Source organism: Magnolia sinica, chromosome 15, assembly GCF_029962835.1.
Source record: "Magnolia sinica isolate HGM2019 chromosome 15, MsV1, whole genome shotgun sequence".
NCBI lineage: Eukaryota > Viridiplantae > Streptophyta > Magnoliopsida > Magnoliales > Magnoliaceae > Magnolia > Magnolia sinica.
This window is the reverse complement of record NC_080587.1, coordinates 32,497,850-32,517,279: the sequence shown is the minus strand read 5'-3', so window position 1 is coordinate 32,517,279 and position 19,430 is coordinate 32,497,850. Positions and strand designations below refer to the sequence as shown.

Here is a 19,430-nt window from a genome sequence, read left to right as displayed (position 1 = left end):
AATCTCATTGTACTGGTTATCTGAGGAAAGCCAAAAAACTCAGAAAGAGGGGTTTTGAATTGTGTAAGCCCATTTAAAAGACACAATTGTGAAGGTTTTAAGTGAACCTGTGAAACCTATTTTGATATTGAACGATAATATCCCCTATGCGAGGATATTAGGAGTGGAGTAGCTGTGTGGCTGTTGTTTAACAGTTGGTGTACACACAAGCGAACCACTATAATTTCTTGTGCCATGTAATTTGAATGTTTGTTTAATTTCTATATCTTTTATCATTTAGATTTGGGGGATGTATGTGTGGATGTGAATATGAATGTTGTGATATTTACATTTCTAGCATTGTGGGAATGTTGTAATAGTTTAGAATTTATTTACTGCTATTTCTTTTATTTCCTTTTCAGTTTGAGTTTTTGATACAAAGAACGTTCTAGAAATAAGGTTGTCCTGCCATAAACCCTTGGTTTTTATAGTGTAAGGTTGTCCTTAGGACAACATTTGTATCAACATCTCAATACTTGATTAGTAAGGCTGCTTTTTATTTTAGCATTGTGAATTGATTTCCTTTATTTGGCTATTATACTTTTTTACTCTGTTGTTATTATTTTAACTTGGCATAGTCCTATTCACCCCCCCCCCCCCCCCCCCCTTTAGGACATATAGCTAGGCCATTTCAGTCATACACAATTTCATCCATGTTTGCGGTGAAGATGGATTTACCGAAGCAATTGAGGATAGTGAAGACAGTACAAAGGACATTTCGCCATTTCATGTGGAGGTTACTAATGCCGAAGAAGGTCGAGCATTATCTGCGTGATAGACCGCCCAAGAGAGGATTGAGCGAAAAAGAGGGATGAGATTGCGGAGATGATGTGGAATGAGTCTTCCATGCACGCGACAACGTTATTAATTCATATTACAGTTTCTGTAATGAACTGTTTATTGTAACAGCGGGATTGTTAAGACAAATATTTCGTATTGTTCCATGAACGATGTCTTGTTTGAGATACTTCACTGCAATTTCAGTACATTATTATATTTCCATCATATTATATAACAGTCAAGCTTTATATATATCTTGAATTCCTTCATCATTATATTAATGTCACATATTTCTGCTTGTTGTGCTCTTTCCATTTGACTATTACTGATGTGTAGGTATAATGAATTTCCTCCGGAACTCTTTGAAGATATCAAGAGATAGGAATGAGAGGGCGTCGCCTGTAAGGTTGCAGGCTCACCAAACAAGAGTTTGGCATTATCGAGTCAGAATGTAGGTACACTAACTAAGAAAACTTTGATTCCATCAAGCAAAGCTCCTTCACCAATGAGCCTGAGTAACCTCAATCGAAGGATATCCGCTGGTAAGAAAAATGCTCAGATTCGATGGAGTGATCCAATGTGCAATACATTAGTTGATGCATTAGTGGAGCAGGTTAATCTTGGGCGTAAGAGTGACATTGGCTTTAAACTTGAAGCTTATAGGGCAACGATCACAGAAATTCAAGATAGACGTGGAATCGAGTTGGAGAATAAATATATTTCAAACCATTTGCATACCTTAAAAAGATTCTATTGGACAATCAAAGATATGCTGAATGCCAGTGGGTTTGGATGAGATTCCGATGAGAAAATAGTTATCCATTCGGATGATGTTTGGGATAGTTACATTGCGGTAAGTAAATGTCCTAAACTTTTAGTGCATACTTAGAGAGATTTTGGTATATTCTTTGTGATTAAAAACATCGTGTAGTAATTGAGTTCTAACTGTCAATATCTGCAATTTCACCCATATGCTGAACGAGTTTGTGGGAAGCATATCGATAGATACAATAACTTGGCCTTTATGTTTGGTAATGAATGCGCACATGAATCATTTGCCAGTACTACCTACTCATCACTCCTTTCCGGTAGACGCCGCCCAAGAAATGAGCTCAATTCCAATGAGGATTCCGAAGACAATGGATCTAAAACTATTCGTCTATTGTCAGACAATGATGATGGTCATGAAAGTAGTTCTAGCCTTTATGTGAACAAGGGATCACAACAGCGGTAAAATGGTATAACAAAAACCCTATGGAGACCTCGAAAGGGTTTAAAAACAGTCGTTCCACCTCTAGCGACATGACCCGACAGAGAAAAGGGTAAGCCAAGTGATCACATTGGTGATAAGATAAGAGAGATAGTTGAGGCAGTCAAGACCCTGACTATTACAATAGCACATGGTAAAAGTATGACCCGACTTCAAAGAATGTTAGGCATTCTAGAAGAAGTTGACGGACTCAGCCATGAAGACCAACTTCGGGCTGTTAGGGCGTTACAAGCAGATATAATTAGTGCAGGGTTCTTCATGAAAATAGGGCACGAGAGGAGGAAGGAGTGGATTCAGAAACTTCTCCTCGACCGCACTGGCCCACTCTAAAAGTGAACTAGCTTCAAATTACACTCCTCAAGACTTTCATGAAACACACTCTCTTTTTTGTATTATTTTTTTGGATATTCAGGGTTGCAAACTTTGGGTGCTTCTTAAGCACATAGCAGACTGGATTGCCTATGGTTTGGATGATGCAATTGCTGATGGTTTGACTATCTGCAAGTAGCGTGCTTTTATTATGTTAACTTTTTAGATAGTTAAGATGTCAATGATAGTTATTTTCTTCGATGCAGGTGCAACACATGTTATATTCATCTGAAAATGATGAATAAACGGACATAGGCGTCTTGATAACCTCGAAAGGCATAACCATGTTGTTTACTGGTTGTTATTGATTGGGATGCACGTGTGATTGTTTGTACTATTCAATATGCTACAATTCCGTTGATATATCTAGATATGATGTTATGCATATGATGATATATCCATGATTAACAATTTTGTTGATGATCCTTAATTTCATATCGTAATTTGTGCTCTTGTTTTTTCATATCGTCTTATAATATCTCAACATGGTAGAATTGTTACTCTAATGAGGAGTAATATAATACATATTTAGTCACAGCATGAATGATTTGGTTCTATGAATACTTGTATTGATATGGAACATAGGGAAAGATTGAAACATCATAAGCGGGTCAGATGTCGGAATATACGTTGTCCACATCATTTTGATTGTTTTGAATCATACTCAATGAATCTTTGTTTTGTATTATTATGTCTTAATGGGAATAGTGGTAGTGATACTTTCATAGGCTAGTTCGTAACTTTAATGATGATCTAATTTTAGGTGCCAATGGGAAAGTATTACGTGGTCTTTGTGGGGAGAGTTTTAGGGATTTATTGCAATTAAGAGGATGCTCGTGAACAGGTAGATTGATTCAGTGGCTATAGACACCAATCGTTTAAGTCATATGTTGAAGCCACGACAGAGTGGAAGAAATACAAGGTAAGGAAGACATCGGAGATGTTTGCGAAATCACTCTGTTGGATAATTTCAGATCAGTTTTGATTAAACCATATCCAACAAAGAATGGTTTGTGATAATTATTGTGGGCCGCCCTCCAGCAATCAACAAGTTGGAGGATCCGTGAAGAGCATAGCAGTGTGTCAGAAAAGCGTAGTGAAGGCCTGTTTAGGAGGGCGAGTGAAGAAACTGCTCGGATTTGCGATTCGGTGATTGTTGACGATAGACATGGTGGGGTGCATGATTCTGATTCTTGTATTGTGGATGTGGTTGAAGAAAATGCAGATTGCGGGACGATGAATGCTATGATCGGTGTTCTTCTCGGAGTGTTGGTTATATACGCAGCGCTTACGTGGTTCATTTCATCTTTATTTAGGTAAGAAAGGGATGTTTGGTTGCATCCTTCAAAACCATATGTTGAAGGGTTTTCTTTTCTAATAGAGGACTTGGACTGGAGTCTTCAAATTTTGCTTTATTTTTATTAGATATGAAATGTTTAATGCACCGTACTTCTTTATTCAACTTCATCTTCATCTTCTTTCATGCGTCTTTGTATGGAGGACCTTGAGCTCGCTCACCCAATACACAACGAAAAATGGTTATCAAGGTGATTCGGTGGTATATCGAATCTAATCTCCCCACCTCGTCTACATTTATATGAAGCTTCCGATTTAAGCCCACAAATATTATGTGGGCTATGGTCGACCTTCCGTATCTGATTGGTATAAATACATCAACTAGGGGCACTATTGACAGTTATGTATATGTGAGCATTATCTTATAAAATGGTTGCTACCTTTATTCATTGCGCCAATATCATTCTTTTCTAAACATCGATTAATCCATCGCCTTTGTATAATAATCCAAATCTACTTTGATCCAAACAGTTTAATTTTCTTTTGAAAAATGAAAGAATATGAACTTTTATATGTTAAATACCTTGGCCATGCAAAAATATAATACAGAACAATATTATAGGCAAATCCAAACAGCCCTTAAGCCCTTGGGGTTGATGTTAATCGGTTTGGATGGAACCGCTTTACCGATTTTGGCTCGTCCTCCCACACCATATGGTGCGAGAAACAAACCGAAGCGTTACACGTACATCGTGGTAACACGGTCCACCGGCGAGTCGCAACTGGCGGTTGTGTCGGAACGTGCCTTTAGTCACATGCTTGGCACGTGGTTCTGTGTCCCGCGGATAGGCTCCACGCTATCTCAACACACGAATCCCCTCATGACTAGTAGGTGCGGATTAGGTACTTACAGGATCAGTAGCCACTTCACTCCTGAAGTGACGTCACCAAGCAATGTGGGCCCCACCATGATGGGTGTGTTGTATCCATGCTGTCCAACCATTTGTAAAGATCTTTTTATGGCACGAGAAAAAGAATGAGATAAATATAAAATTCAAGTAGACCCACCACGGAAAGCTGTCCGATCAATCACACTCACACTAAGACATTTATAAGGCCCACATGATGTATGTTTAGATCCAACCTATTCATGAGTTAACGTTGAGACATACGAAGTGATAACAAAAATATTAGCTTGATGGGAAACTTCCGTGACCCTTAATAAGTTTTGAATGGTGGATGTCACTATCCCCACTGCTTTCTATAGTGGGGTTCACTTGATTAACTTTACATTTATCTCATTATTTTTCAAATGGCATAAAACGATCTCTATAAATGGATGGACGGTATGGATATAACACACGCGTTACGGGGGTCCACAGAGCTTGGTGACGACACTTCAGTAGCGATTTGGATACTGACCTTGTCAGGATCTAATCCGCGCCCGTGACTTGTACGCTTCCCCGTTAAAGAAACGTCTCCAAAACTCTATCCACTGGGGATTTGTTTGCTCGGCGCCAACGGAAAAAAAAATGGCTGCCATTTTCGCCCTCTCTAAACCCTATCCCTCCCTTAAAACCCCATTTATTCCTAATCAGTCTTCCCAATTCAAGGTACCTTTTCCTCTCTCTCTCTCTCTCTCTCTCTCTCTCTCTCCGGTCGGAAGCAGTGTATTTTCATCTTAGGAATTTAAAGATTACCAAATACGAAGTGCTTGTTTGAGTCAATATCGGTGTCCCCCGCCGCCACCACCACCACCACCACCACCACTCTTTGCTTCTCACAGAGCGGACTTCCCTTCATCTTCTCCATGCATGCATTTTCCTGGGCTGAGGTTTTATGGTGGTTTTCAATTGTGACAAGTGGGGAGCATGCTTCGATAATCCATGCCACTGTTCTGTTTTGTTGTGATGCAGGGCCATGCCCATATAGGCCTACGGTATGGCCCAACAAGACGTAGGCCCAACATGTGCTGATTTTTGGACTGATTATTTACAAATTTGGGAGACTAAATCATGGATTATAATTTACTATATTTGCAAGATATGGAGGACTGATTAAATATATGATTTTAAGATTTGATTGATATGATCGAAGATATGGGCTGGTTTTAGAGATAGAATTACTTTTCATGTTTGGTTTTTTTTTTTTAATAATTATTATGCTTTTACGAAGATTAGATTGATTTGTAATAAATTGTGATTAATTCTCTTAGTTGGTGGATTTCAATTAAAGATTCATTAAGGATCTATAGAAGGGTTCATGCTGTAGGAATTAATCATTCGAATAGTTTTCTAAGTGTTAGTTTTCTTAAAGTTTTTGTAAGAGAAGGTTGATATTTAACAAAGTTTCTCAATCTCTACTCATTGTTCTTGTGGGTGTACTTTTTTCAAAAATCTTTTTGCAACTTGGGTATTGAGATCTCATTGACTCAATAACCAGGTTACACCATTTTTGTATTAAAGCGGGTCGTCTATAGGAATTTTTTGACTCGACATCATCTCCTAATGGTATCTAAAGAGGTGACACTAGAAGAGTTAACGTAAATAGCTCAATTGATTCATGCTCACAGAGTGGGTAGATCAACTCATGCATGCGGTAGGCAACCTCGCTAATCAAGTCGGGAGCTTTGGCATGAAGGGAATCCGGAGACTTAAGTTGTAGCATACGGACACATAGGGGAAGGTCTCTACCAAAGTCCTTACCAACAACGGATTGTCTTGGCCTATGAAGACACCAATGATTGAATCCTTCAATTGTTGGAACGTGACAGAGAACTCGAAGTTAAAGTAGAAATTTCGAAAACGACGAAGAGATCAACGGAGTTAAAAGAAAAGTAGACATCTGACGTGATTGATGTTTTAACGTTAGACCTACACTTGAATTCGCTAATAGATCCATTGATGGGTCCAATGATAGTGACATTCACATTAATAGTCATGCAAGTAGGTCTCAATACTCAAATTCAAACACTTTTTCAAAAGATCATTGTGGCATGAAAAATGGGGCAAATGTTTTAGGATACACGAAGAACTTTAAAGTTACAACAAAATAGTTGGCACCCACAAAAGCGTATGTGAAAAAGACATCATCTATAGTGAGCTCCATCAAATGTCATGCTGAGCCGATGCTTAGGGTTGCCTCATCAACTTCTACCAAAGAAGAACATGATTCGTCATAGTCCAAAGTTTGAGATTGGTTTCAACTCGAAGACGAGTTCTTTTGAAGCCAAGAAAAATTGATGCAAGCACATTAATGCAGGGGCATTTTCACATCGGACTCGAGTAGGGTAGCTCGTGGGATGCAGGAACACACTCAGGGTGGGTGACCCATGTGATTTGGGGCCCACAGGGGAGGTCTCGTGTTTGAGACTCATCACTGGGGGTGATTAATGCAAGGGCATTTCACATTGGGCTCGAGTGGGGTAGCCTGTGGGATGCGGGGATACACTTGGGGTGGGCGGCCCATGTGATTTGGGGCCCACGAGCCCACGAGGGGGGTTCAGCTGAGGTCCTAACCCATGAGATGTGGGGCCTGGGCTATGAGATAAAGGGATTAATTCGCCATCCTCTAACAGTTCGAGCTTTTAGAGCAAGTGGTTAATTGTCCTGCATCAAACTATTCCAGTCTCGCACCGTTGTCTTGTTCCTATTCAGTTTGGATCATATAAAGACATACTTTGGTGTGATGTTGTTCGCATGGATGTTGGCCATATTATTTTGGGTAGGCCCTAGCTCTAGGACAGAGATGTCACCATATTTGGTCGTTCAAATGTGTGTACATTCTGGTTTGAGGGCAAGAAAATCAAGCTAAATCTACTTCCACCCAAGAACATGACTGGAACGGAGTCCTCCACAAAGAGTGGTGTGAGCGGCTCGAAGGAATTGAATGAGTTGAAGTCCAAGTTTAAGCCTCTCCATATTCTAAATGCCAAAGACTTTGAGCGAGAGACTGAGTTGAAATTGGTGGTGTACGTCCTTGTGGATAGGGAGAGTGCGCCAAAGGCTAGTGTAGAGTTACCCATTGAAGCCATTTCGGTAGTGGATGAGTTCCGTGATGTCTTTCTTGAGAATCTACTGAATGAACTTCTCCCTGTGAGGGATATACAACATGCCATTGATTTAGTCCCTGAGACGAATCTACCAAATCTTCCTTATTACAGAATGAACCCAAAGGAGCATGCAGAGTTGAAAAGACAAATTGATGAACTCTTAGAAAAGGGTTTCATTTGAGAGAGCATGAACCTGTGTGCCGTGCCCGCCCTTCTTACACCTAAGAAGGATGGCACATGGAGGATGTGTGTTGATAGAAGGGCCATCAACAAAATCATAGTTAAGTATCGGTTTTCCATACCGCGTCTTGATGACATGTTAGATATGTGGCCAATGTTACTATCTTATAAAAAATTGACCTCGAAAGTGGTTATCACTAAATCCGTGTAAGCCCTGGTGATGAGTGGAAGACAACCTTCAAGACGAAGGATGGGTTATACGAGCGGCTAGTCATGCCTTTTGGGCTGACTAATGCTTCAAGTATTCATGCGTGTGATGACCCAAGTGTTGAGGCCCTTCATGGGGAAGTTCCTGGTCTCTACTTTGACAATATCTTGATTTATAGCATGACCAAGGAACAACACCTTAACCATTTGAGGTAAGTTTGTGGGATCCTTAGAGCCGAGAAATTGTACGCCAACCTAAAGAAGTGTGCTTTTATGTTTAGTAGTGTTATCTTCTTAGGTTTTGTTGTGTCAGCTGAGGGTGTATCTGCAGATCCCGAGAAGGTCAAAGCCATTTTCAATTGGCATGAACCCCGCAATATTCACGAGGTGCGCAACTTTCACGGCTTGACCACCTTCTATAGGCAGTTTATTCGAAGTTTCAGTTCCATTATGGTTCCCATCACGGATTGCATAAAAAAGGGGAGTTTCAATGGACAAAGGTAGCCTCGAAAGCCTTTAAGGAGATAAAGGTCAGGATGACTGAAGCTTCAGTCGCGCGACTTTCGGATTTTTCGAAAGCTTTTGAAGTCGCATGCGACGCGTCAAGGGTTGATATGGGAGGAGTACTTTGTCAGGAAGGGCACCCTGTCACCTTTTTTAGTGAGAAACTAAATGAGGCGAAGCAAAAATACTCCACATACGACAAAGAATTTTATGCGGTAGTGTAATCATTGCGCCATTGGCGTCATTATCTACTGCCGCAAGAATTCGTCTTGTTCTCAAATCACGAGGCTTTTAGATATCTGAACTCTCAGAAGAAATTAAACCCTAGGCACCCCAAGTGGGTTCAATTCCTTCAGCGGTACACTTTTGTGCTTAAGTACAAGGCCGGTGTAGAGAATAAGCCTGCCGACGCGTTGAGTCGTCGAGTCGCGTTACTCAATTCCATGAGTGTCGAAGTCACGGGCCTTGAGCGTGTTAGAGAGGATTATTTTGAGTGCCCAGATTTTGGAGTCATGTACGCGTCGTTGTTAGAGAGTCCGTCAGGAGCTAGTAGTGAGTATTTAATTTTAGATGGATATTTGTTTAGGAGTGATTGCTTATGCATACCGCGCACCTCCCTCTGCGATTTTCATGTATGGGGGTTACATTCAGGAGGGGTCGCGGGTCATTTTGGTAGAGACAATACCATTGCCCTAGTGGAGGATAGGTTCTATTGGCCAAGCCTCAAGCGAGACGTGGCCAAAATTATAGGACAATGTCGTACTTGTCAATTGGCAAAACAGAGAAAGCAAAATACGAGACTATACACACCTTTACCAGTTCCATTCATTCCTTGACAGGGCATCAATATGGACTTCATGCTTGGGCTCCCCAAGATTATTCGGAAACATGATTCCATATTTGTTGTTGTGGACCGTTTTTCTAAAATGGCCCACTTCATTCCTTGTTCTAAGACTTCAGACGCATCTCATGTTGTCAAACTGTTTTTTAGTGAGGTTGTCAAACTTTATGGGTTACCAAAAAACCATATTATCTGACCGTGATGTGCAATTCATGAGTTATTTTTGGAAGACACTATGGCACATGATGAATACTAGGCTCCAATTTTCTTCTACCTACCACCCTCAGACCGATGGTCAGACTGAGGTGGTCAATAGGAGTCTAGGGAGTTTGCTTAGATGTTTAGTGAGGGAGCACACCAAGACATGGGATACCGCACTACCCATAGCCGAGTTTGCATTTAATAGTTCTGTCAATAAGTCCACAGGTTTAAGTCCTTTTGAAGTCATTACTGGTTATAAACCTAGGAAGCCTATTGATCTTGTCCCTATGTCACTGTCCCATAAGTCATCAGAGTTTGCAGAGTCCTTTGCGCATCACATTCATTCATTGTATCAAGAAATCAGGCGAAAGATCACTACTAGTAATGAACATTACAAACTTTCTGTAGACCAACATAAACATTTCAAGGAATTCAATGTAGGGGATTCTGTGATGGTCCGCATCAGGCGAGAGCGGTACCCTCAGGGAGTCGTTCGTAAATTATACGCGCGTAGCGCTGGACCATTCAAAATTATAAAACGAAACGGTCTCAATGCATTCGTAAATACACGTTCGTAAATTACACGCGTGTAGCGCTGGACCATTCAAAATTCCACTTTCTATGGGAATTAGTTTCACATTCAATGTGGAGGATCTAGTTGCATTTAAGGAGACCTTTGATACATTGTCCAGCCTCTCACCTAACCATCCTGATTCCCCAGACTTTTTCCTTGATCCATGGCCTCTTACCGACCATTCTTCTCAGCCTCTACCTCCCATACCTACCCTTCCCACACCCAGAGAGGAGATAGAGGATATCTTGGACCATCAGATAGTATTAACGTCAGACGGCGAGTTTCAAAAGTACCTGGTTAAATGGAAATCACGTCCAGCTTCAAATAGTACGTGACTCATTGAGGAAGAGCTTTAACGAATTGATCCTGATATCTTAGAGTGGTTCGGGAGTTTTGTTTCACCAGTGGCGAAATCTTCGCAGTGGGGAGAGTTGATGGGGACATCTCGCGCACATGCACACCCCCTCTACGCACGTACGCAAGGAGGAGGGCCTCACCATCAATCTGGATCGATGACGACATCTATGGAGGGCCTCCTAGTTAGTGGGCTGTGTTTTGGTTCCTTAGAGTGGACCCGATCACCATATGGATCCCACCATTGGATCTCATGATCGTGGCCCACTACCCAGAAGATCAAGGACTTTGAGTTTTGCTTATTATCGTTATTAGGAACATCATGAACGGTTTAGATTGCTTTGATTAATTGTTATTTTTGTTACTTCGTCTCTAAGTAATAGTATGCGCACATGGCACGACTTTTTGGGTATAGGGTTTTCTTATGAATAGGCAACCCCTTGTAGGTTTTTTCTCATTGAAGATTATTAATAAAATTATGTGTTTTCCTGCTTCTCTAATTTTCTGAGTTGTGGAAATCTAATTGGGTGCGAAACCCTCCCTTCTTCGAAGGGCTAACTACCCTGGTGCGAAGCCATACCCATCCCAAATCGCCCCCACCACCTACCGTCTATATTCATCATCTCTCACAACCATCCCATCTCCAAATCCATCCCCTTTTGCAGCCAATCCTCCTTCTATAACAAATTTGCAAAATCAGGCCATGCAGGAGGGCTGAAACTTCGTCGGAGCATCGTGCACAAACCAGACATCTTATCGGCGTGAAGGTGGACCTCCCCTGGCTGACCAGCACCTAACTGGCTGATTTCAGATTTGTGGGCCTCACACATGTGTGGGTAGGATCTCACGCATGTGAGTTAGGCTCGGGCCGCTGTCCACACGTATGGATCATCTCGGGTTCGTTTCTCTCTTCTATTTCACTCCTCTCTCGCCTTATTTCTCTAACCCTAATCCTAGATAATCCTAAATTTCAAATTCTATTCCACTTTTGCAAACCCTAGGTTTTCCCGAATTGAAACATGTGAATTCCTTGGATTGGGGAATAATCCTTTGCATGTGTGGATGAATCTACTCTCCTTTGAGCATTGTTTGGTCTATAATTTTTAATTAATCCAGCCCTAACATGTGTAGGCTTGGACCCTCGCAGATCCCCCTTGTTGAATGCTTGACTTTATGTGGGATGTAGAATTTTTGTGATTGTTTCTAAATTAGTATGATCTAAAGCCTAAAATCTTGCATATCATATTTAATTTTCATGTCGTGCATCACACATGGCCCACTGTATGGCCTAACAAGACGTAGGCATGTAGCCCACTGTAGGCTCAACATGTGCTGATTTTTGGGTTGATTAGTTACAGATTTGGAGGCCTAAATCAAGGCTTATAATGTACTATTTTTACAAGATATAGGGGGCTGATTTAAAGATATGAATTGAAGATGTGCTTGGTATGATTGAAGATATGAGCTGGTTTTGGAGATATAATTACTTTCTATGTTTGTTTTTTTATTAAACTTTTACCATATTAAGGAAGATTAGATTGGTTTGTAATAAATTATGATTGATTCTGTTAGTTGGGGATTTAAATTAAAGATTCATTTAGGATCTACAAAAGGGGTAGTGGTGTAGGAGTTTCATTTGAATATTTTTTAAAGTGTGAGTTTTCTTAAAGTTTTTGTAAGAGAAGAAAGTTGATACTTAATAAAGTCTCTCTTTACTTCATTTTTCTTGTGGGTGTAATTTTTTATTTTATTATTATTTTTAATCTTTTAGCAACTTGAGTGTCGAGATCTCATTGACTTGATAGCCGGGTTGCACCAGTAGGAAGCATCATTCTTGAAAACTCTCCTTGATAGGATTGTCGTGTCTGATTTTTGATAAGATTCTATTCATTATTTGTAATCTTCAAAAAAAAAAAATAAATAAATAAAAGAGGTGTTGAATGACAGTGTGGTGTGGCATTGCAATTTCGAAGGAATCTATGGGGCTTCAAAATCGAAATGTTGTCTAACCTATTGGAATTATTGAACAAAGTGATCTTCTTCCTGAATGTTAAGGATGATAAAGTATGGGTAACATCATCGAAGGGAATTTTTTTTTTTTTTTTTAATAAAAATCTATGCCCTTCCTTGAAACCATGTGTTTTACCGAAGTGGACAGCTCCCCTTAGGTATAAGTGTGGGTTCCTTGGTCCCTCCTCTTGTTGGTGCTTTTTGATGGGCAACCACAACTAACAAAATTCTAACAGTCAACAATCTCCAAAGAAAGGAATTGCTCATTAGTGCAATGTGCTAGAAGTGTGAAGAATTGGTAGACCACCTCTTTATCCATTGTGATGTGGCTCGTGGAGTTTGGACAAAATTTTCCATCTATTTGAAGTGGAATGGTTACGCTAAGTGCATTAGGGGAATTGAAACATGGATGGGGTTCGGGTCCTTTCAGACCTAGAGCTAGACTAAGGTGTATAGAGTGAAAGGAATAAAAGAAGCTTTGAAGCTCCAGGTTCTAGCCATGATCACTGTTTTTGCGAAAATTAGAAGAGACTTTGCAAATTGGAGTAGTTTCTTTGTCGAATTTTCTGTCATATCCTTGTCCATTCTCTTTTGTAAATGGAGAGAGACTATTGATGATCTAAATAGGCAATCCACCAAAATGGATTGTTTGGCGATCCTAGCCAATCTGGGGTAGGAGGCCTCCTTAGAGATGAAATTGGTTCTATCATCTTTACATTCTTGGTTCCAAGGGAAGGATCTTTGAATTGGCCCCATAGTGGAAGGGGACTCATGCAGTGGGATAACCTGAGCTTTTGGATCTTATACTCTTGCCCCTCCCCCCTCTCTGGAACTTGACCTTTATTCTTAATGATGTGAGAATGATCTCTCGCTTGATGAACATGTATTTAATCATATTTAATTATATTAATCAGAATGTTGGGAAGTTAAAGAACATGTTCATAGGATGAGTGTATATGAAACGAGGATGTTGAGATGGATTAGTGGCAAGATGAGGATCAATATAAATAGAAATGAATGCATTCGAGGGAACCTGGGAGTACTACCAACCAATAGGTAATAAGATAAGGGAAAGTAGACTTAGATGGTTTGTTCATGTGCAAAAGAGACCTAGGACCGCGCCAATTAAGATTGAGTTGGTACAAGTTGAAGGGTAAAGGACAAGGGGAAGTCTAGAAAGGACGTGGATGGAGGTAGTAAGAAAAGAATTAATGACCTATGGTCTAACCCTTATAGATTGCAATGGTGGAATACGATTCATGTAGCTGACCCCAATTTTTTGAGATAAGGCTTAGATGACGATGACAACGAATCATGAATCAAATACCTACTCTTTAACTAAGGGTTCCATATAGATTCTGTGTATAGGAGACTCGCTTTCATTGCCTTGATGGAGCCTCTTTCCTTTCCCCCTTTGGGGTCTTTTTTAATATTTGTTTGTTGTTGTTGGTAACAAGAAAAAAAAAAAAAAAACCAGTCTTACATTCAACAAGAGTTGCAAGGATCAGGGGCTTGGATCTTCTAACCTTGGAGATTTTGGGAGCATGCTTTATCCTCAGAGGCGCATAGTGGACGTATGGTTTGCATTGATGAAGCATGGGCTCCACCTGTCAAAATTTAGAAATCTGTGTATGCTGTGCAAAGCTGCAACTTTCTTATCCTGAATTCCTTGTCATCATTTGGTGTCATCATCACTTGTCATTGTCATTCATCAACTTCATCATCTTCTTTTATGTCACAGGGCAATGTGTGGAGCCTACGGACCATGCCATCTCCATTTCCATCATCATCAACCCCATTTCGCATCAACAAGAAACAGGAAGCACCTCTTCCTACTATTCTCTGCCAAGCTGCTGCTGCTTCTTCCTCAACTGCTGCTGCTGCTGGTGCCACTGGTGCTGCTGCTCGGTTCCGCCTCCACAATCTGAGTCCACAACCTGGCTCCCGAAAGAGGAGCAAGAGGAAAGGAAGGGGGATTGCCGCTGGGCAAGGGAACAGCTGTGGCTTCGGGATGAGAGGCCAAAAATCGAGGTCGGGGCCCGGAGTCCGTAGAGGGTTTGAGGGTGGTCAGATGCCTCTCTACAGGCGCATCCCCAAACTAAGAGGAATCGCAGGAGGTATAAATCATGAATCAATTGTTATTACTCTTTGTGAAGATGGCCTATCTCATTGCTTTAAGTTCGGTTTTTTGGTTGGATTTCACTTTTATTTTTTTACCTTAAATCAATGACTATCTGCTTTTATTTAACAGATTAAGTGCTATTAGAAAATAGATGTAGGAGAAGTTTGATTTTTTTGGTTGGATTTTACTCTCTCTCTCTCTCTCTCTCTCTCTCTCTCTCTCTCTCTCTCTCTCCCCCCTATAAATTATATGATGGCCTGCTTAGATTTAAGCGATCAAGTGCTATTAAAAGCAAATTTAAGAGATGAAGTTTGATTTTATGGTTGGATTTTACTCTAATCTTTTCTTAATCAATAATGGCAGCTTATTTAAGAGTTTAATTGCTATTAAAAAAAATATGGAAGAGATAAAGTTTGATTTTGTGGTTGGATTTGATTCCATTCCTTTTAAATTGAATGATTGCCTACTTAGATTCCAATCAATAATTTCATGCTATTTTTATTTTTTATTTTTTATTTTATTTTTTTTGTGAATTAGAACTGTTATGATGCTTATGGTGGTGTGATGTAGGCAAGGCCCACCATGGGGCCCAATGTGTGCTGAATCTTGGGCTGTTTGTTGGTAGTTTTAGGGTCTGAATTTGTAAGATTACCATTCACAATTTCTGGACTATTGCAATGTTGATTTTGAAGATTATGGTTGCTGATTTTGACATTTCTCCAAATATTGGGGGTTGATTTTCTAGATCTACCTTTACTATTTTTAAGCTATTACAAGTTGGCCTTATCTTTGTAGATAAAGAGTAGTTGCTATTTGAAAGATATCTTATCTTGGATAGGTAGATTGATATGAAATCAATCAAAAAGTTAGAAATCCTAATTTAAGACTCATTGGGATTTTAGGGTCGTATTTAAGGGTCTATAAGAAGGGCAGTTCTAGGAGGCAGATGCTGCTACTTATTTTTGAGTTTTTTTGAGGTTTACTTAAACTAGTAAAGAAGTTTCAGTTTCAGTACTCATTTTTGAGTTTTGTTGAGGTTTACTCAAAAACTAGTAAAGAAGTTTCAGTTTCAGTGACTCTATCTCTCTCAGTACTCTGGTATGGTGCGATGCGGCCACAGTTGAGCCAAATTGTTCTCCACTACTGATTGCTGTACAACTTGTGATTGTGACCCCCAAATGCTAAATTTTCAACTGATCATGTATGGGTTGTCATCTTTGACCTTGAAGGACCGTGATCGTGATTACATGAAGAGTCCTCTAGCCAACACCGAACTCAATATAATTTTGTTAGAGGGACTTCTCCTAGTTTTTAGTTATCTCGATAGATTTTAGATCTCCCTTAGTATTTGCATCATTAATCTTGTGGTGCACTATGTAAGTATTAGATGATGTTGGAAAGATGTGAAATTAGTCATATTTGAAATTCTATAAAGTTAGTTTCCAATGAGACCAAGATCACATAATACAAATGCCGCTTAAGTGGTTAACGATCAATTTTCTGAAGGCATGTAGGGGTGTGATGGGATTCTAAGTAAGATTTAGGATTAGAAGAAGGGTAATTGCTTGAAGGTGACACTCATTAACTCCTTAAGGGTGGGAGCATGTGCTGTGGAGTTTGTGGGATTCAAGGTAATGTGAAAACCTTGGAAGGACCCTATTTTCAGGATGGTGCTCGAGAAATGGGTGGATGATTGAGACTATAGTGTGAACTCACATGACAAATATTTTTTAAGGTTTCACTCTTGTGAATTCCTAAAGATTTGTTGTTAGAAAAGATCCAATCCAAACTACATGGAGGGTTGGGTGTACACTTTGGGAGAGAAAACTTTGCCATTGTTAAGGAGAAATACTATTGGCTGTGTGATGTAGGATGATGGAAACTATCCTAGGATGCAAGATTAGAGATCAATTTACACATTAATTTCAGCAATCAACATATAAAATCAAATATAACTACATAATAGATTTGAAAATTCAGATTTATAACACGAAGGTTCTAGGTTATCATATACACGGTGTACGAAAATATAAAATAATTCAATAGTGGCTCACTTGGAAGTAGGGACTTCCAATCTAGCGTGGGTAGTGCAACAATCACGTGGATAGATAAAGATGCAAGCAAAATTCTGGTTTGGGGAAAGTTTCACAAAAATTCAAATTTTCATTAAGGTTTTGTATTCATGGATGGAGATTTAGGAATTGGGTTTTTAGGGATTCAAAGGATCTAGGGATTAGGGAGTTTTGGAGGAAAATCAAAGAGGGAAAACCCAAAACGGGGGCCCACGCGTGTCTAGGTAAAGGAGAAGAAAGATAGGGAGGGTTGAGTGTGGTTTTGATGGGTTTAGAAGGTTGTAATGGAAGGGGAAAGAGGAAGACAAGAGAAGGAGAAGAATACCTTTTGAAGAAGAGAACGATGAATGATGTACCTTGGGGAATCCACCACCAAATAAGCTTCTACCCTTCCAAAATTCAATTGGAAGGGAGGGTTTCTCACAAACCTTAAGACACAAGGAGGAAAATTCCATAACTCCAGAGCTTCTCTCTTTTTTCTTTCTTCTCAATAACACTACTAGGGTTGGACCTCCACCCTCCGGTGCTTTTATAATTAAAAATTCGGAATAATTACAACTATGCCACTCACTTAAGCGAAATGTCCCATCATCCAAATAAGAAAACTAAAACATTTATTATCAATCTCAACCATCAAATAAATTCTAAAAATAACAAAAAGCATAAAGAAAGCATGATCAGAGTCCAAGGGGCCCAGATTTGGTGACCCGATGCCTAATTAACAAGATCCAACGGTTGGATCGACATAAAATAAAAATCCTATGACTAAAATGGTCTCTTAAGCACCCCAAGACATCATCCCAAAATGGAGTCTTCCTGTTGCATGTCCAATGCATGTGGGGTCTTTAAAATGGCTCGACAAGCCCCATCTGGAACTCGTCTCCCATCCACGAAGAAAGCTGTGCTGAGGTGGATGGTCATCTCTGTCTCTGGTACACCTGAGTAGGTCCTCTAATGTGCCCATCACTGTGCATGCGTCATGATGTTGAAGATTCGTGCTACAATGTTGTTGATGCTAAGTTTTCAATGGGCACTTACAAAACAACAAAAAGCCACCTTTTTTAAGCTTCTCACTGTTCTGGTTGCATTTCGGTGGGATACTTCCATTGACTTCATTTTTTTTTATCTTCCTATGACTCATAGGGGAGTTGAAGTTCAGATCATGTACTTGACTTGGCACCATTATCAGCACAAGATCGAGTGACTAATGATGCTGGTGCGTTTGTCGAATACATCTGAACTTGCAAGTGTAAATAAAGAACAAGATTGAAGAGTGCAACACCAAGTACTGAGATATTGAGGACAAATATCGGAGAGAGAAGATATACAAGGAAATTAACTCAAAATTTTTTTTTTCAAAGAAAAAGAAGGAAGAAGTCGAACCCGTTTTTCCATAAAGACCACCAACACTTGATGAAGCCAACTTACAGGCAGAGGGAGTACTTAGTGTTACCATGAAGACTAAAACCATGCAGTGCTCCCTTCATTACATTGCTGATGGAGAACAGGAAACCAATGAATCTTGATCTTTGAGCAAGCACGAGTTGCTGCTGTTACACCGTATTCCAATTACCAAAACCTTCCTTATCTTCAAGTCCTGGAAAACACAGCACAAAGGAAAGTAGGTTACACTACATTCAAGGATTTACTAGATGGATTAGGTTTCTATAAAACATTTGAGACGTAGAGAGATTGGTGGTTCCTTTTCCCAAGATGGAAAGGTAGGAATCATCGTCGGCTCAGCAAACTGTGGATTTGAGAGGATAGTAAAGAAGAAGTTTTACTTTTACCTACCAGTGCTGCCACATGATTGGAGGTACTTGGATTGACGATCTCGGTTGAGCTAGATGGCAGGTAGGAAACATGACGACCAGTAGATGTAGCTGGCATCAAAGTATATTGTAACAAGTTGCAAATAATTTGGCTCACTGTGCATGGCGCTAAGGCTCCTGAAACTTGAACGTGGGAAGCATAACCAGATTCTCCTATCAGTGTAGACGAACTAGCAGGGGCAAGTGATCAAAATTCAATAGATGTTGTCACCTCACTGCCACCATTGCACTGGCTGTGGTTCATGAAGAAGGAAATGAAGCTGATGCAATGGCATTTGTGCATTCAGAAACTTCCCACACTTGCACTTCAGTGCACGCTAAATCCTCTACAGCTACCCTGTCAATGGCATCAACCATGGGTGGCATCTGAATTTTGAAGTTCTCGAGTGCCAAGCAGCAGGAGCTCATGGCTCAATAGCTAGTACTGGTCGCTCAGGACCACTGGTAGAAGCATAATGGGGCAGCACTGGTGATGATGCATGGTAGCATTGACAATCTAAAGAGAAGGGAGTTATTCCTTGCTCAGTATTTGATTTCAATAGGCTCGTTGGGATCAACAAGTAACTCATAAATCATTTTCTTTGGTAGATCACAGCTCGTACTCTAGCTAGATATCATGTAATGAGTAGATATAGTTAATGACATCCTAGATTCTCTTAGCCTGTGGGATCTATAATAATACATTCATCATGTCATAAATAAATTGCAATATCACTTATATATATAAT

General features: G+C 40.0%; 1 protein-coding gene across 1 annotated transcript in view; it reads left to right on the top strand.

Annotated features, from left to right (window-relative positions):
- Window positions 1-5,204: 5,204 nt before the first annotated feature.
- The window catches only part of LOC131226631 (large ribosomal subunit protein uL15c), a 31,782-nt gene continuing 17,556 nt past the window's right edge, over window positions 5,205-19,430 (top strand). The window contains exons 1-2 of the mRNA XM_058222218.1: window positions 5,205-5,367; window positions 14,418-14,793. Of these exons, the coding sequence (XP_058078201.1) occupies window positions 5,287-5,367; window positions 14,418-14,793 (457 nt within the window). The 5' untranslated portion in view covers window positions 5,205-5,286. The remainder of the gene's footprint in view (window positions 5,368-14,417; window positions 14,794-19,430) is intronic.